General features: G+C 32.3%; 1 protein-coding gene across 1 annotated transcript; it reads right to left on the bottom strand.

Moving 5' to 3' along the window:
• Nucleotides 1–2,213: 2,213 nt before the first annotated feature.
• Nucleotides 2,214–11,940, bottom strand: LOC130810163 (PH, RCC1 and FYVE domains-containing protein 1-like). The gene is made up of 9 exons (XM_057676122.1): nucleotides 11,364–11,940; nucleotides 9,833–9,919; nucleotides 7,555–7,644; nucleotides 7,351–7,437; nucleotides 7,146–7,265; nucleotides 4,775–6,874; nucleotides 4,548–4,694; nucleotides 3,270–3,826; nucleotides 2,214–2,677 (listed from the first exon to the last, which is right to left on the bottom strand). The coding sequence occupies exons 1-9, from the start codon at nucleotides 11,409–11,411 to the stop codon at nucleotides 2,503–2,505; spliced, it is 3,411 nt and encodes a 1,136-aa protein (XP_057532105.1). The 5' UTR covers nucleotides 11,412–11,940; the 3' UTR covers nucleotides 2,214–2,502.
• Nucleotides 11,941–17,090: the final 5,150 nt, after the last annotated feature.

Genomic DNA, 17,090 nt, shown 5'->3' with positions numbered 1-17,090 from the left:
GAAGTTATTATCGTTATTTTAGTTATTGTCTATTTAGCTATTTTTTGAATTAATGGGGTGATTTTTGAGAATTGAAAAGGGGAAGAAAAGATAAAAGTGGATTGAAAATAATAAAGGAAAAAAATGAAAAATATGAGTTTGTTTTATATGAGGGTGAGAAGTGAAATAGCCAAGCCCTGGGTAAGCATAAGATGTGCCTGTGTTCAAAACTCACAGTAAAATTTGACAAATATTACCTTCTTATGTATCAAATTTAAAGCCTTATGAAACTTAGTTGTTAACTTAATCACCAAGTTAAAGTACTATTAATGATAATTGAAATACCTTGTTTGTTAATTATTAAATGCACGTTTATAAAAAAAAATGCATTACATAGAGTTCAAGTATTAAACTTTAGTTAGTAATTAATACTTCTAATTTTTTTACTGCTTTTACTAATTATTGAACTCACGGTTGTGTGAATTTATATTATGTATTGGTGTATAATAGGAGTATGTTTTTTCGACATTATAAATTTTGTATTTATCAGTCTGTAATATATATATATATATATATATATATATATATATATATATATATATATATATATATATATATATATATATATATATATATATATATATATATATATATATATATATATATATATATATATATATATATATATATATATAGTTAGGGGCCTAAGGTCCATAATATATTTTTCATTCCTAGCCTTTAAAATCTCAAGGCTGATCTTGAAAATGACTAGGAAAGAAACATGCAAGGAGAAGAATCCTAACTCTTATATTATGTCGAATTTAAAATTTTTTAGGTCAATTCTACGGTACATATGTTAACGTCTTAACTTTTTTTTAGTGTGTATATTTAGTGAGTTGAAGTAAAATGTACATTTAGGTAAATAGGTTCCTTTCAAAAAAAATGTAAAATGTGCATCTTGTGTATTAAAGACTTAACCTCTATTTTTAACACCTAAATTGTAGGGCCCATATATTATTATCATGTCGTATCAATCTCATGCTTTTAACATTCAAGATTTTTGTTAGAGTCAGAGTCAGCAATTTAGTATCTCGTATAAGTTAGGGTCTAGTGGGAAAAGGGTAGGAGGCAAATCATACTTTACTATACCCAGATTATACTCCAAAATTTCTCTTAGAGTGGACAAAGAGCAATGCGCTATTCAGATTATACTCCAAAATTTTCCTTATAACATATTGGTATTATAAATTATCACTTTTAACACACTAAATTTACTTATATTAGCCTACCGTTGCATTTAAGAATTTCTGATACTCTTTTGACTAACATACTTCAGTGTTATACAGAAACGAATGCTAACAGCAATGTCTAAGACTATTATCCAGACATGTGCGGCTTGCCGAAACAAACGGTCTTCGATTTGACAATTCAACAAGTGATGAAAAAGTGTCTACTGCCGACTAGGTTGGTTCGGTTAAAGATATTCAAAATAGATCCGATGATTCGAGATTCACCCGATTTTATAATCAAACTTGATTTAATCCGACATAAAAAATAAAATAATAATTATATAAAAACCAACATGAACATAAAACTCAATTTAAAACGATCCTAAATATTTGACTCGAAACTGTCCCAATGACTTGATTGAACACTATAGTTCCAGATAGATGTAAGGTATCTCATGACTTTCATAAATTAAAGCTACTATAATAACAGTAAAAATAATTACCAAAATTTTACTTTTATTGACTTTTTACCATTGGTAATAAAAACTTTGCACCTTTTAATTCTATTTTTAAGTTAACTTTTTGTGATAAGTGCTTATTTATAGAAGAGAAAAATTATGAAAACTTTTAAATACATAGGGCCCACTAATATTCTAACCATGAAAATACGATAGGATGATTATTTGGCTAAAAAAGAGTCAACTTTTATCTTCCTCTCGTGCCTGTATGAATTTCAAGCCTACCCTCAAAATAATCATTAATTAGCTATCACAAAAAATAATAAAAAGTAATATTAAAATATAATGATTATATTTTAATTAATTTAAATAAATTCTTAATTAAGACCGTCTGACGGTGAGACGGTGTCATACAAGGCTTCCTGATTAATTTATTATAGTGATTAACTAAATAAGGCAATTGGTAAATTTAGCCCACAAAAAAAAGATCCTTGTAAGGAGGGAGTTTTGTGGGAGAGAAATAAGTAGGAAAAACTCCCCACAAAAATTAAAGAAATATGGATCATATAAAAAGAAAGTGGATGTAAATTAACTACAATCATTAATCATACTTACCAATATATTCTGGTGAATAATTAATAATTTTATATACACTAAAACTAGAATGACAAAGAACGGGTCAAAAGGTGTTGCTTTCTTTAACCCCTGAATGGCTAATTGAAGTGTAATGTATACAAAAATTCCAAACCATGGGGCACTTCAATCTGATTACTTCATCTATTCACTTCATATCGAATGCCTTCCCGATAATTACACGCTCGCCAACTACCTATGGGCTATGGTCCTCTGCTAAGATACGACGATGCAGGAGACATCGCTCCTTCCGATCTTCTTGCAGTTTGTCCTGATACAGATGACTTGTCGGACCCACGAACATTGTACCTTTCGTACACCTTTTCCCGATTCTCTGACCACCATGTTTCCGCTTGGTGCTCCCCAAATCGTCTTCGGCTGCATTATTGAGAATGGATGGTTATAAACGGTTGTGTAAAGATGGTTCATACATCATACCTTCTTCAAAACGTATTTAGGGTGGCGTACGGTAATTGTGAGGGGAGCGAGTTGTTGGCGGTCCAAATAGTTGTTAATTGTTGGTAGCTGTTACATATTTAATTGTCTAATTAACCTATTAGTAGCGGTTATGGTAGAAGTTGGAATATTATTTTGATTTTAGAACGCTACAATTTGTAACATTTTGAAAACAGCTACTTGTACCACCAAACGCTATCCCAGTGTCACATGATTCGCTAGTTAATTCGCATGTCTCGATTCGCTCAAAATGGACCAAAAATAGCCCATAATTGACCAGAATTCGTTTTTTAGATCGCGATTCGCAGAGAAATTAGCGAATCATGTGACACTGCGCTATCCAAACTGCCATTTTACCGAACAATAATATTTTTTCTATAGTGTATTAGCCTCATCAAACCGATAATAGCAACTTGAACTACTACGTCAAACAGGGAGTCGATAAATCATACCTACTAAAGGCTATATACAAAAGATGAAGCAAAATTATAATGCAGAAGTCAGGAAGTTTTACCTGAAGCGCACGCGTTTAAGATCTCTAGTTCCATCTCGAAGGGCAACCAGAGTGATATAGACACCAGGTTCATACTGTTCAATCCATTCGGCTTCTACTTGACTATTATTATTACCTACTGCAGGCACGGGACTTTTCGACCTGATACTATTATGACCATCTTGAGATGATGCAGAAATTCGAGCGTCAGATACCCCGGAAACATTACTGCTGCAAGTCTGAAGACCTCCTGCGGTATTCGAAAATTTCGTAGGAAGTTGATCGTCTCTAAACTTCGAGGACGCAAAGCCTTCATTCTGCTGGTAAGTGCTTTCATTGTGCATATATGATTCCCTCGGAGATTGTAGAGGTCCTTGGATTCCATTTGTCATCGAAGAACCAATTCCAGTTGATGCGGTGACATTTGAACCATTGACAGGATCGGGTTTCAAACCATGCTCTCCACTGGCATCAGCAAAGCGAATACCATTTGGCTCCAAGCCATTTGGAATTTGCGGTATCTTTAGAATCTCCGGATCATAAGCCCCAGGCGGTAACCTCTCAGCCATATCTTTGAGCTGAATCAGAAAAAGATAAACATTTGTTATAGAACCCAAGAAGGGTTTGCTACGACATCATAATTAAAGGGGAAAATTAAACTGCCACAAATATAATGCCTACCTTATGAAGGATTTTTTTCGAAGGTAAATAACCATTTGGTAGGGAGACATTCAAAAACAAAATTGTCTCTTAATTCAATGAGGCCAAAGATTTATAATTCTTTCATTTTTGGTTTCGGATTAAAACCATGACGGATCCAGTGAGTAGTCATTGAGGTCAGATTAAATTCAAAATAAAATCTAGTATATGCAAATATACCTTAGATGAATTGGTTAGTGTATCATGAAGTGTGTTTTACTTATTTACTTATTTTTGACGTCACTTTTTTTCCTAGATCCGTCACTGATTATGACATACTATAGCAAAATGGCTCATTAAGTCATGTATACCAAGGGTCAATCGGAAACAACCTCTTAGTTATCACGAACGAGGGTAAGAGTCATACATCTGCATTGGGGTAAAGGAGCGGGCACAGAGCAATGCATAAAAGAGAAGAAATATGTTCATGATCTAAATCGCACAAAGTTGATTGAAAGCTAGCATCCGCATCAAAAATCACAAACTCGGGCAATAAGCGAAAGGAAACAGCAAAAATTTGCAATTGATGTACTGTACAAGTACCAAACCAGGAGCTCGAGTAAAATGAAAGCAAATATTGTAATTAGTTTCAGAAAATACCTGTGCAGTAAGCGATTTTATTACTTCTTTCGCAGCTTTAGTTTTGGCAGACTCTTCTGTAGCAAGTGCCATAGCTTCCTGTGTTTTCTTAATCGATTTCTGAAGCTCTAACTCTTGGATTTCACTTCGTTGTTGCAAGCTCTCGACCTTACCAGATACAAGACTGATTAAACGAAACGTAATATCGAAAGACTACAAGAACACACATAAGTGAGATATGTGAATACCTGCGCACGCAATTTAATAACTTCTTGATTCAGGAGTTCATTAGTCTTCTTCAAACTATCAGCAACACTCTTGGAGAAAGACAAGCCAGAAGTCGTCGGAACTGGGGTCGCTGAACGGGGAGGACTTGGTTTACGAGAGAAAGGCGACACGGGTCGGGAAATGGAAGTTGTAGAGGCAACTGGTCTCGGTAGTGTTTGCTTTATATCAACATTTCCGGATAAAACGACATCTTTCAGCTGTAACAAGGACGGTGTTTGGGAAGCTTGTATTAGCGAGAATGTCTCGGCTTTCCTTCCTTGCTTGGCAGCTTTAGTATCCAACTGCTTGATTAAGTCCATATTCGAAGGTAGCATCGCCTTTGATAATCTTAATTCTGCTTTATCTAACCTGTCTTTGTTTTCACCAGAAAGCCGAGGACCGGAACTTCTCCCTCTATTGCTTCCACCTTCCGAAACTTTACTGAGTTTGGTAAAACAAGAATCACATACACGATAAGGTTTTCCGGGATTAGGAGCAAGAGCCGCCCTAAACGCTTTCTTTGAACTACACGAATGACAGTGTACAAGTCCACAATTGTAGCAGTTGTGCCTCTTTCGAGTAAATCCAAAAGCCTGCCTACAAGATGAGCACTGAGACTGCTCAGCACCGGATACCCATTTGTGAAGACATATAGCGGCCGAGTAAGTCGAACCACAAGTGATATATTTAACATGTCTATCCTTTAAGGCCTCAACCAAGGTTGGAATTTTTCGGTCCTCTATGTCACCATGACCTAGCCTCCCGTTTGCACCCTTTCCCCAAGTATAAACCTCGTTCCTGGAAGTTAAAACGGAAACGTGATAAGCACCACAAGAAATCTCTTCAACGGTTTCACCACCAAGTCTATCTTCAACCAAACAAGGTAGCTTCCCATCAGAAAAAAGATTCCCAAGTTGGCCGTAAACTGTACTTCCCATTGTAAAAACATGACCCAAGGTAGTCAAACCAACGGTTAAACTATGCCCACAAGCAACCTTATGAAAATTATGTTCAATAAGTGATGGCACACAAGTTGGTTTTAAACGAGGTTCTTTGTCACCTTGACCAAGACGATTTTTATCTCCATCGCCCCACGTGAACAATTTTCCTGATGAAATGTTAGAATTGGATTGAGGTGCGATAACATCAACCACAGCTGCAGTATGCCACACACCACAAGCAACAGCGATTGTTTTCAAACCAGATAGAGATTCCACCTCCCTTGGATAAGGAACATTTTCACGGTCTCCATGGCCCAGGACACCAAATGTCCCGTCACCAAATGTGAAGAGCTGCCCACTCGACGTTATTAAAGCCGTGTGCCATGGACCACAAGCTACGGAAGCCACTTGGAGTCCTTCAAGAGGTCCAGCAATTCTTTTCGGTATCCAATGACTCACTTCAGTTCCATGACCGAGGAGCCCTGCATTATGAGTACCATCACCCCATGTGTACAGTTCACCGGATATTGTTACAGCGCAACTATGGAATTCACCACACGCAACAAAATCAACATTAAAAGCAACTAATGATTCAACTAGACGAGGTTGAAGAACATCCGTTCCCACTCCATGACCAAGCCTACCTCCAGATTCCTCACCCCAAGTGAAGACCTCACCTTGCCGTGTGACAAGAGAAGCATGCCGAACACCACAAGCTATGAGGTGTACGTCTAGAACTACATTAGACTCTAATGGCTTGGGAAGAAGAACATCTGCTCTAGTGCTAACGGAATGCATACTTTTATCGGCTCCAGCTTTGGGAGCATTATCACATATAACCTCACCCCAAATGTACACATCACCAAGAGCATCACAATCATCGCCTGCAGATCCATGACTAGAAGTGCTAGGTGCACTTGAAACACTAACCCGAAAAACATCTGAAGCTGATCCTTTTGCTTGCATAATTGTGTTCTCTGAAGCTACATGAGATTTTTCAGACGACATGAAGTTGACAAACTGGTTTTGTTTAGGAGACAAACCACCATGTAAACTAAGAGAATCCTCTGGGGAGCTAAGATATCTTGTAAGGGTAAGAGAGCTATCACTAGGACTAGTCGATATCAGATCTTTATTGTCCTGCAAAATCATCCAAAAAAAAGTAGATTATTTTCTTCAGCAGTAGAAAGTAGAAACAGTTAAAAAGTAAACACAAATTCTTGTATGAGACGGTCTCACCGTGAGACATGCCTCATACTTGGGTTAAATAGCCCAATAATAGAAACTTTTAGCTTACGGGCTTCTTACTTTGAGGTCGTCTCACCGTGAAACGGTCTCATACAAGACGGGCTGGAAAGTATAGAGCAACCAAATTTTCAAGAACATGATAAAGTCCGGTTGCAAGCCTTACCTGAAAGGAAAACCCTTCCTCGTTCCATCCATCTATTTTTGAGCGTCCACCTTTTCCCGCAGATATGAGTGCTGTTAGACCAGCAATCCACACCTCAGCCTCAACTTTCTCCTTGCAGATCTAGGGTTAAAGGGGCATATAATTCAAATTCTAGACAAATATGAATACTAATCACCATGACAAGAACAAAAAAATCGTCACCAACCAGATCAAGAGACCGTTTTCCATAGTTGTATATTAAGGAAAATGATAAATAATCCTTGTCCGGGCGCAAATACCTTCTGAAAACAGCCTGGATAGCGGACAGCATATTCAGTGGAAATAATCTCATTCTTAATCATTCATGTTAGCAATAAAACGCCCAAGTATAAAAGTAATATACAAGTGAGAATAACAAAGAAAAATTCACCGTTCTTTGTCCAGGGATGATTCTAGACACACACGATAGCTTTATGCTTTTCTCACGGCCACTAGACAGCCAGATTAAAGTTGTTTCATCCTGTCAAATTTCAAATGAAAGCATGTGGTTAGAGAAAGAGATCTCCACTCACGACTTTTCATGAAAGAATCAATTTGGACTTGTGCTAGGGAGGTCAACAATGGAAGCAATTCATATGATGAGACAAATGTTGGAGTACTATGGGGATAAAAATAAAGATTTGAACGTGTTTTTATTGACTTGAAAAAGCATATGATAAGATACCAAGAGAAGTATTTTGGTGGGCAATGGAAAAGAAGAATGCTCCTAAGGAATTACAATAATATAGTGCAAAATATATACCAAAAAGTGAAGAGAATTTTTAGAACATGTGGAAGGACAACAGAAAATTTCCTAATCAAAACCATGCCTAAGCACTTTTCTTTTATCAGAGGTCTTGCATGAGATAACTATCGTTCCAATAAGTGCTTTGTTGTTGACACATTGTTTTAGTAAATATAAGAAAAGATGGCAAATGCTAAGTTAGACAAATGGAGACAAGAGTTAGAGCCTCAAGGGAAAAAAAGCAGGAGTACGACGGATCACGTCAAGTGTCATTTAAGCAGAATTGATATAAGTAGAGGCACCATAAAGTTGGAAGAAAAGATATTGCATCAAGCGCATGTTTCAAATACCCTGGGTCAGTCTTCCAAAGTAGTGGAGTTATTCACGAAGATGTGACCCATAGGATTAAATATAGGTGGCAAAAACAGAAAGCGAAAGCTTAGATGATTATGATCGTTGTAGAGTACTTAAAGTTTAAGGGTAAAGGGTACATTTTATTGTACAACCACAATGTTTGAGAATTTTAGGCTTTTACGAAAGATCGTTGTAGAAAAATTAATGTAGCGAAGATGCAAGTGCTTAGATGAATGAGTGGATATACTTCGAGCCCAAGGAATAGAATTCAAAACTAAGATATGTGAAAAAGTTTAGGCCTCGCTAATATTCAGGAGAAGATGAAAGAAAATGGTTCAAGATGGTTTGAGCATGTGTAACGACAAAAGTGTTGGCAAAGTGGGAAAAAGAAGTTGAAATAAGAGATATAAAAAAAAGAGGGCGAAAAAGACCAATAAAAATGACCTGAAGAGCATAAGTGAAAGAATATGGTAAAAATCGAAATGAATGGGAATGAAAATTCATATGGACGACCACTTGCTCATGTAGTCAATCCTAATCATTTAGGATTAAGACTTCAGCAATTTTTCGATAGTAATTGAATACTTGGTTGCAAGAGAGCAAGTAATCTAGTTGTAACCTTCTAGAATCTGAGACTACAATGCAACTAAGGTAATCCATTTTATCTTAAACATAACTTAATATCCTGGTGGAGTCATAATCTATTTATCTCTATATTTAATAAATGATACCCATAATTCATCTTATTCTCATATTTTCACAAGAAAAATTCATTTTATCATAAAACTTTAATATCCTGGTGGGGTCATAATCTATTTATCTCTATATGTAATAAATGATACCCATTAATCATCTTATTGTCATATTCTCACAAGATGTAAATCCAACGAAGGACATTCAGATCAGACGAAATGACAAGCCTGTTGAAGAATTATTGAAAAAATGACTACGTTCCACCAAATTTTCTGATTGATAAATCATCTAGACCTGATGAAAGAAGGAATAATTAATAATTTACGGATCTCTAACTCTTGTAGCTAATTTAACATTTTGACCATTCCTAAGAAAACAAATACCATCCCGTTCCACATTCCACAATGAGCACTAAGGTTCTTGGAAATATAGTGATCTTGACAAACTTCAGACAAGCAACACATTGATGACACCCAAAAACCCTATCGACTTTCTGGAAATTAACTGCGCGTCTGAAGAACAGAAGTCAAGGTAACAACAGGCCTGGCAACAACATATAATACCAATATAATGCAATAAAAGCCTTGCCTTTTACGTCATAACTTATAATAGTGCAATTCAAAAGATGAAGAGTGTAAAAATTTCGATGACCACGTGTTCAAAACCCATAATGATTTTTGAATGAGCATTCAGCAGGAATGCGAACAATCTAAATGGGAAACACGGGATAATACAAGGACACAAGCCTACATATTTCTAACAGCATACCGGTGCAATGACAGGAGATAATCAAGTATTTAGCTCTCCAACAATGTGCTTCAATAATAGCAATAAGCTTAATTTAATAGGAAACACAGACAGGGGATCATTAACTTACACTAGAAAGTCTGAATGGACAAAATTTAGGTTTACCCTTACGACCATATTTGAGTAACTGAGCACCCTTCTTTAAAGCAACCAATGTCTGCAAATGAAGAATTGAAATTATTAATTTCTGAGTTCAAACATTCATAGAGAATAAGGCCCTAAAACTTACTTACATTGGCCTTTAAAAGTTTTCCCCATTTCCTACAAAAAACATTCGCAAAAGAATAGGCAAAATGTGGGTCTTTCCACAAAACACATGAATTAAAAAATCATTAGGTTAGTTCAACCAGCATATATAAATTTATAGTGGTTGAACAACAAAAATTATGACTAAATACCCCAAATTTACAACATTCATGAAATTCCCAAATTCAGTACGAAATGAAGGCTTTGGCATTGCGGTTGATTCTAACAAAAGATGGATAGCCAGAGGATAAATTTGGCCGGTTTTGAGCCCAATCCGGGTAGCTGACCGCCTAGGACCCCTGAAAATAAGGGGCCTCAAGTATTAAATGGCACTATTCAGGCCCGGTCCTAAGCAATAATTTTTAAGCGATTTGCTTGTAAACTTTTTTATATTTGAAATAATTTTAGAATATAATGTTACAATACATTTTATTTTGAATATTTTTCTTAAAGTGAAAAAATTGTATCTTTGATATAATGAAGGGCCCAGTTTAAAAACACTGCAAAAATAAGAGTTTTCAAATTCTTTTCTCAACCCCTGATCTATAGTAAACCGAAAATTACTTGGAATTACAACGACAACAAGTCAACAATAATGCTAAAGCCTTAATCCAACAAATTACAAAACATGCAGCAAACTGTTCCAAGGCCGCCCATGCCCTATCCCTTAGAGTTTGCGACATAGTGATTGTAATTTTCTATTTGAGAGCTTTGATCAAAATGTAACAAACTCAAATGGAAGGAAATAAATTACAACCTAAGAGTAGTTTCATGCCTTGATCACAACAAAAGCTCATCCAAATATGTCCCCCATGTACATCAAATATCTCAAGTAATCAAACAGCCCGTCCCCTTCATATTTTCATTCTTCATAGCAAGAACCAACAAAGTGTAGCATCACAAGATTTTTAAAAATTCCAAAATCCAAACAGTAACCAGCTTCCTCACATTACAAAATCCCAACTTAGAGAAATTTCTAAACCCATAATAATAAAAACAAAGGAATGATGTGAAACATGGGACCATCCTAATTAAAATCCTCATCAATGCTCCTTTAATAGACAATGTAGTAATTGAAATTCCAACGACAACACAACACAATCAAAAAAAACATCAATTTTTATCCAAGACAAACTAATAACTAATCAAACATGTTGGTTAACACAAATCAACATTCAACCCACATTCACATTTCATCAAATAGTCTTAGACAAGTCAAAATTAACTTCAAATTGACCAACAAAAAAAAACCCAATTGTTCATTAAACCCTATCGTTAAATGACTTCCACTAAACGGGTTTAGTATTTAAAAGTCAAATAAGAATTAAAGATGGTTTGAAAGAAAAGAGAATAACCTGTTCAATATCACGATGGGCATTACCATAACTAACAAGATCTGCCATTCCATGTGAGAAATTCACTTAATCTCCTCCCTCTACGATCTTTAACATCACTGCCTTTCATCCTCTTCTATACCACCATTAATTCTAGCTTGATTCCTTGACCATTCACCCAAAAACAAAATAAAATTACACCAAAATCAACCAGTCAATTTAGGTGCTAAAATTTGAGTATTTAGCAACAAAATTAAAACCCCAGATCTAAATTTTACACTTTTCCCAAAAATCCTTAACTCATTTCACTTCCCACAGCAGATCAACCTTGGTTTACTAGCACAAATTCCTAGATAAATTCTTTTTCTTCTTCTCTTCGATTCAAACAAGATCACAACTGTGCAAAATAATATATGAGTAAAAGATGTTAGACAGAGTTGGGAAGTTTAAGGACGGCGAGTTTGCCGGCGATGGAGGCCGGTAAAGAGAGAGAAAGTAAGGAGGAGAGAGTAAGGGAAACAAGAGAGAGAATGTTTTTTTGTTTTTTTATCTTTTTATTGTCTGAAAAAGAGGAGAGAGAATGCAATTTAAGTTGGTGGTCGCGTCCGCCCAACTCCCAAGTACAAGTCAAAGATTATTGAAGAACAAGTGAAAAAAAGTGATTATTAGACAAATCATGAAAATAAATTTACCTTGTTATATTTAACTTTTCACGCAATTTAATATATTATTTTAATTATTTATATATTGAAATATACATATCTAAAAATTATAAAAATTTTCGATTAGACGATTTAAACAAGATCTCATCTGACTATATTTTTTCTTACACATTAGCCGCAATATATAAAATAAACTTGAACCATGAATATTGAATAGTGTCGAAAACTTTATGTTGCGAATATTTCAAAACGGAGAAAGTATGAATTAATATATCAGTTTCAATGGTTATTTATATGGATTTTTTCTTTATTCATTTTGATTTTATTTGTTGCAAATGTGAAAGAAAATGAACTTTTGTTACAAAAGTAAAAACAAAGTCCGACTGGCACCATTCTCAATAAGAAAATAAAAAATTATTCATTTTTTATGAGAATTAAACTTTTCCTACAAAAGTAAAAAATTTTCAAATACTGAACTAAATATTTCCTCCGTTTTATATTACTTAAAACATTAGAAAAAATAACATTATTTATTCATCACTCTTAATTTGTAATTAGTTTTTAATTTATAAGTTAAAACATAGTCAAATGAGATCTTGTTTAATTCGTCTCATTGCAATAATTATTAATATCAAATTTTTATAATTTTTTATTTTACATAATTAGAGATATTAAAAATTGAATTAATGCATTGATGCATGAGAAAGCATTGCAAGTAAAGGAATTACTAATATTCTCTTGAAATTAATATTACTATTTACTTCTGTTATTTATTAGTAATAACTAAGGTGGAAAAAAAATGGTAAAACAAATATTTTTTTTTGTTTGTTAACTTTACTTTATATACGCATTTTAAAGTAAATTTTGAGCCTCGATATTTCTTCGTACGCATTATAAAAAGTTATAAAAATTATATATTAAAATTATTTGCATCAAGACGGATCTAACAATACCCCACATGAATATATTTTGTTTTCAATATATATTTTAAAAATCGAATTTAAATTTTTCTCTTTAAGTGAAAAAATTTAAAGTGAACAAATAATAAAAGAGAAGTAATTAGAATAATAGTACAATTATTTGGCATTTAAATTTTTCTTTATCTTTTCTGTCATAAAAATTTCCTAGTTTTTCTTCCTTTATTTGGAAAAAGTACAAGAGTGAATTTAGGGCCCACTAGCAGTGGCTTTATTGGAGCACTTATCTATAGGAGTACTTCTTTTATCTATAGAGTATTAAAATAAAGATAAATAATAAAGATTGTATAAATATTTTTTCTATTTAGTAATTTTTATGATTTTTAATTTGTGAAATACAAATTTTCTAAAGAGATAATCTATTTGAAAAATACATACTTTTAGAGCGCCCCAAAATTTTATTAAAAAAAGAAATTTAAAACCTAAAAAAATGCGATTTTCTTCATGCCTTCTTCTTTTACAAACATTCATGGTGAATTGGTGATTACTGATTATTCTTCTTTATCATATCATTCATGATTTTTATCCTAATTGTGCATAAAATTATTTATGGCTAGCTACTCTTCTTCTTCTCTAATTTAATTTTCACCATTAAATTCATTAAAAAAATTAAGTTCTGATTCAATTAGATTATTTTAATTACTTTCTATATTGTCAAACCTAAAATAATTTGAATCTTAATATAATAGTGAGAGCATTTCTTATTCAAATTGAGTGTAGTTTCATTATGTGTTTTGATTTTTCATTCTGCTCAATACTAATAGGTTATCATTCAATTAATTCACAATGAATAATATTGTTGATTTTCCATTGATTGAACTAGCTTAAGTTGACATTTTGTAGTTGATATATTAGCATACTTAAGTTGCAGTTTTGATTATCTTAAGTTGGTGTGTTATCATGCTTAAGTTGGTAATTTAACTAGTTTAAATTGGTGAGTTTAATTTTTTTGAATGTTATAATTTTTATTTTAGAATATTGAAGTTGGTATTTAATGCATTAAAGTTGACATTTTAACTAGATTATGTTGGTGTATTTACATTCTAAAGTTGGCATATTAATTATAGTTGGCATTTTAACTACATATAGTTGATATTTTATCTAGTTTGAAGAAGGCATTTTAACTACATATTGAAGTTGGAATTTTAGTATAATTGGTGTTTTAGAATGTTATAGTTGGTATTTTAATGCACTACAGTTGACGTTTTAATTGATTCAAATTAGCCTTCTAATTACTTGTAAGTTGGTGTTTAGAATGTAATAGTTGGCACTCTAACTATATTTTAACTACATATAAATGATATATATTTTTATCTAGGTTAAACTAGGTATTTTAATTGTTAGCATTGTGATGAATCATCAAGATTTTAGGCTTGATGTATTACCGTCTATTTGTGTGTTGTACCGTATTAGTAGATGAATTTTTTGAGATATTTTTTGTCAATTACCAAGGAGAGATGCAAAAGGATAATAATAATAATAATAATAATAATAATAATAATAATAATAGATTATTTTGTTATAATACTTAATGACTAATGTTAGTAATCGATCTTATTGTCTAGTTAGGATGCAACTTCATAGAGAAATCATTTTAGAGATTTTAGTATTTGGTGGAATTGAGCACCCGACAACGGAGCTACAAGTGAATAATGTCTCTTTTTTGAAGAGATTAATCAGTCTAATTTTTATTGCATGTTATGTCATCATAAATTGAATTAAGTTAGATGATAAATTATTATTTATGGTTACTGAAATATTGGTATGAATGTTTGATTGTGACTTGGAGTAATATTTAATAGACCATGAGTCTATTTTTTCATTATACGTTGAAAGTTGTGAGCACGAGGTAATTGAGTCTCTGTTATATCTTGAGGTAAATTGCCATTGAAGACATAGTTTTGGAGTTATAGAGCATTCTCTCAACTAGATACTTAGTGCGCGCGAAAGTTTAAGATTTTATTTTCAAACTATTATGCGTTATTTGCTTCTCCCCGACTATGAAAGCATGTCTTCATTATTAATTGTAAAATATTTTATGTGAAGTATATTTACATGCTCAACCTTTTGTGGTTGACACTTTATGTTTTGATTTTAGATTGTAGGTGATTTGCAGGAGCAACCAATTTGCAAGTTATCACGTAGTGACATAATACACTATAATACTTATTTTATGGCTTTTTAATAACTTAATTTATAAATTAATTTATAAATAATACGCTATAATTACGAGTATTAGATGAATCGATTAGTGTTTATGAAAAATAATAAAAGTTTGACATTTGGATTTATTTTTTATTTGAAAGTAATAACCTTTAATTTTATTCTATTTTGAGTTAATTTTATCTTGTTGGATTATAATTAGGTTTTATTGGTGGGATTTTCACTTTTATAATGTTATTATGTTAAGATAAATGTTATTAATTTTTGGGTTTATGTGAATTATTCTTATTAACATCTTAGTCTAAATAGATAGTAATTAGGTTTAGTGTTACAATTAGGATTACACGTGATAGGAGATTTTCAACTCTCTAAGTATAGTAAACGATATATTTAACAAATTACAATCCGACTTGTCTTGTTTCATGAGATATAATGTTGGCTAGTTAAGAAGATATGTCGTATATGAGTATAAGATGAAAGCAACAAAGATGTAAATGATAACATGGATGTGTATAGGCACACCAAGATGAATAAGAATAGAAACCAAGTATTGAAAGAAAGAATAGGGGTTGCATCTCTCCGAATACTTAAATAGGGATAATTCTATTTGAGGCACTAAATTTTTATGTAGACCGTTGGCAGTAATCTTTGTCATGATTACATGTTGTGCCTTTATGATTAGAATTTAGATTTATCTAGTTTGTTAACACTATTTATTATATTTATCTTATTTTGCCATGTAATTTGTCTTGTCTTTGCTTTTATTTGCATGTCTTTATCGAGCAAATAGTCTCCTTGGTCCAAACTTCTTTAATAAAGTTATTTTTTACCGTCTTTATTCCTCCTCAAACCTTTATCATAGTTTTTATAAGCAATATATATTGGTTATGATGATGAATATTTAGCGTGGACTATTACAAAAAGTATAATGATAATCTATGGATTAAAACAAAGGAAAATTTGTCCAGAAGAATCCCCTATTGTTTATCTGCTGTGAATAATCCCTACTATTGATTATTTTTAAATAATTCAACCTTTGTGTATTATTTGTTGACAACACCCCTTTCCATGTTGTAACCGGTTAATGTAGGTACCTACTAGCCGTTACGCTCACTTCTTCTTCCACCTTATACTTTTTTGTTGGTCTTACCGGTTAATGGGTGCTGTCAGTAAATAATATACAAAGGTTGGATTATTTATAAATAATCAATAATAGGGATTATTCACAGCAGATGGACAATAAATGTAATTATTTTAAATAATTTTTCAATTATATCCCATATAAATATATTTTACCTTTAATATATTATTTAAAACTTTATTAAAATTTATCTCCTAAAGTCGAAAACCTAAAATGGACAAATAAAAAGGGAACGAAGGGAATAGGTTATTTAAAAAAAATATTTAAATAAATAATTTTAAATAACATAAAAATAAATTAAGAAACTAATTTTAAATTAAAATCTAATATATTAAATTAATAATGAAATTAAATAAATTACATAAAACTAAATAAATAAATAAAATAAAATAAATTAAAGTAGATTATAAATGATAAAAATAATTTAAAAATAAAATTAAAAGATATGACACGTGTAAGGCCATGTGTATTGCGTACTATCATGATAAAGCAATGGTCACATATACATTCAAGTCTACAAGTAACCTAATGTTCAACTAACCAACATGTAACATTAAGCATGTTAGATGAAAACCAATTTTAAGATTCGTCTTAATAAACATAATAATTGAAGTTAAACTTGTTAAGCTATTTTTTACTAATTAGATAAAATAAGCATCAATTAACATTTTATCTTAGTTAGAATTAGATATACATTTTATTCAAGGGAATAATAATCAGAGACTTTGACATATTTAAACTATTTTTGCAGTAATTGACAAGACAAAAATCGTGCCAAAAAAAGCTAATTTAAAATCAATTCATT

The sequence above is a fragment of the Amaranthus tricolor genome, chromosome 4, assembly GCF_026212465.1.
Source record: "Amaranthus tricolor cultivar Red isolate AtriRed21 chromosome 4, ASM2621246v1, whole genome shotgun sequence".
NCBI lineage: Eukaryota > Viridiplantae > Streptophyta > Magnoliopsida > Caryophyllales > Amaranthaceae > Amaranthus > Amaranthus tricolor.
Note: the sequence above shows the minus strand (reverse complement) of the source record. Positions and strands in the feature narration are given on the sequence as shown.

Coding starts and splice junctions, on each gene's coding strand:
- LOC130810163 (XM_057676122.1), bottom strand. CDS start 11,411: ATGGCAGATCTTGTTAGTTATGGTAATGCCCATCGTGATATTGAACAG. Junction 7,266..7,350: donor GAAAACGGTCTCTTGATCTG/GTTGGTGACGAT, acceptor CTTTAACCCTAG/ATCTGCAAGGAGAAAGTTGA. Junction 4,695..4,774: donor TTATTAAATTGCGTGCGCAG/GTATTCACATAT, acceptor GTATCTGGTAAG/GTCGAGAGCTTGCAACAACG.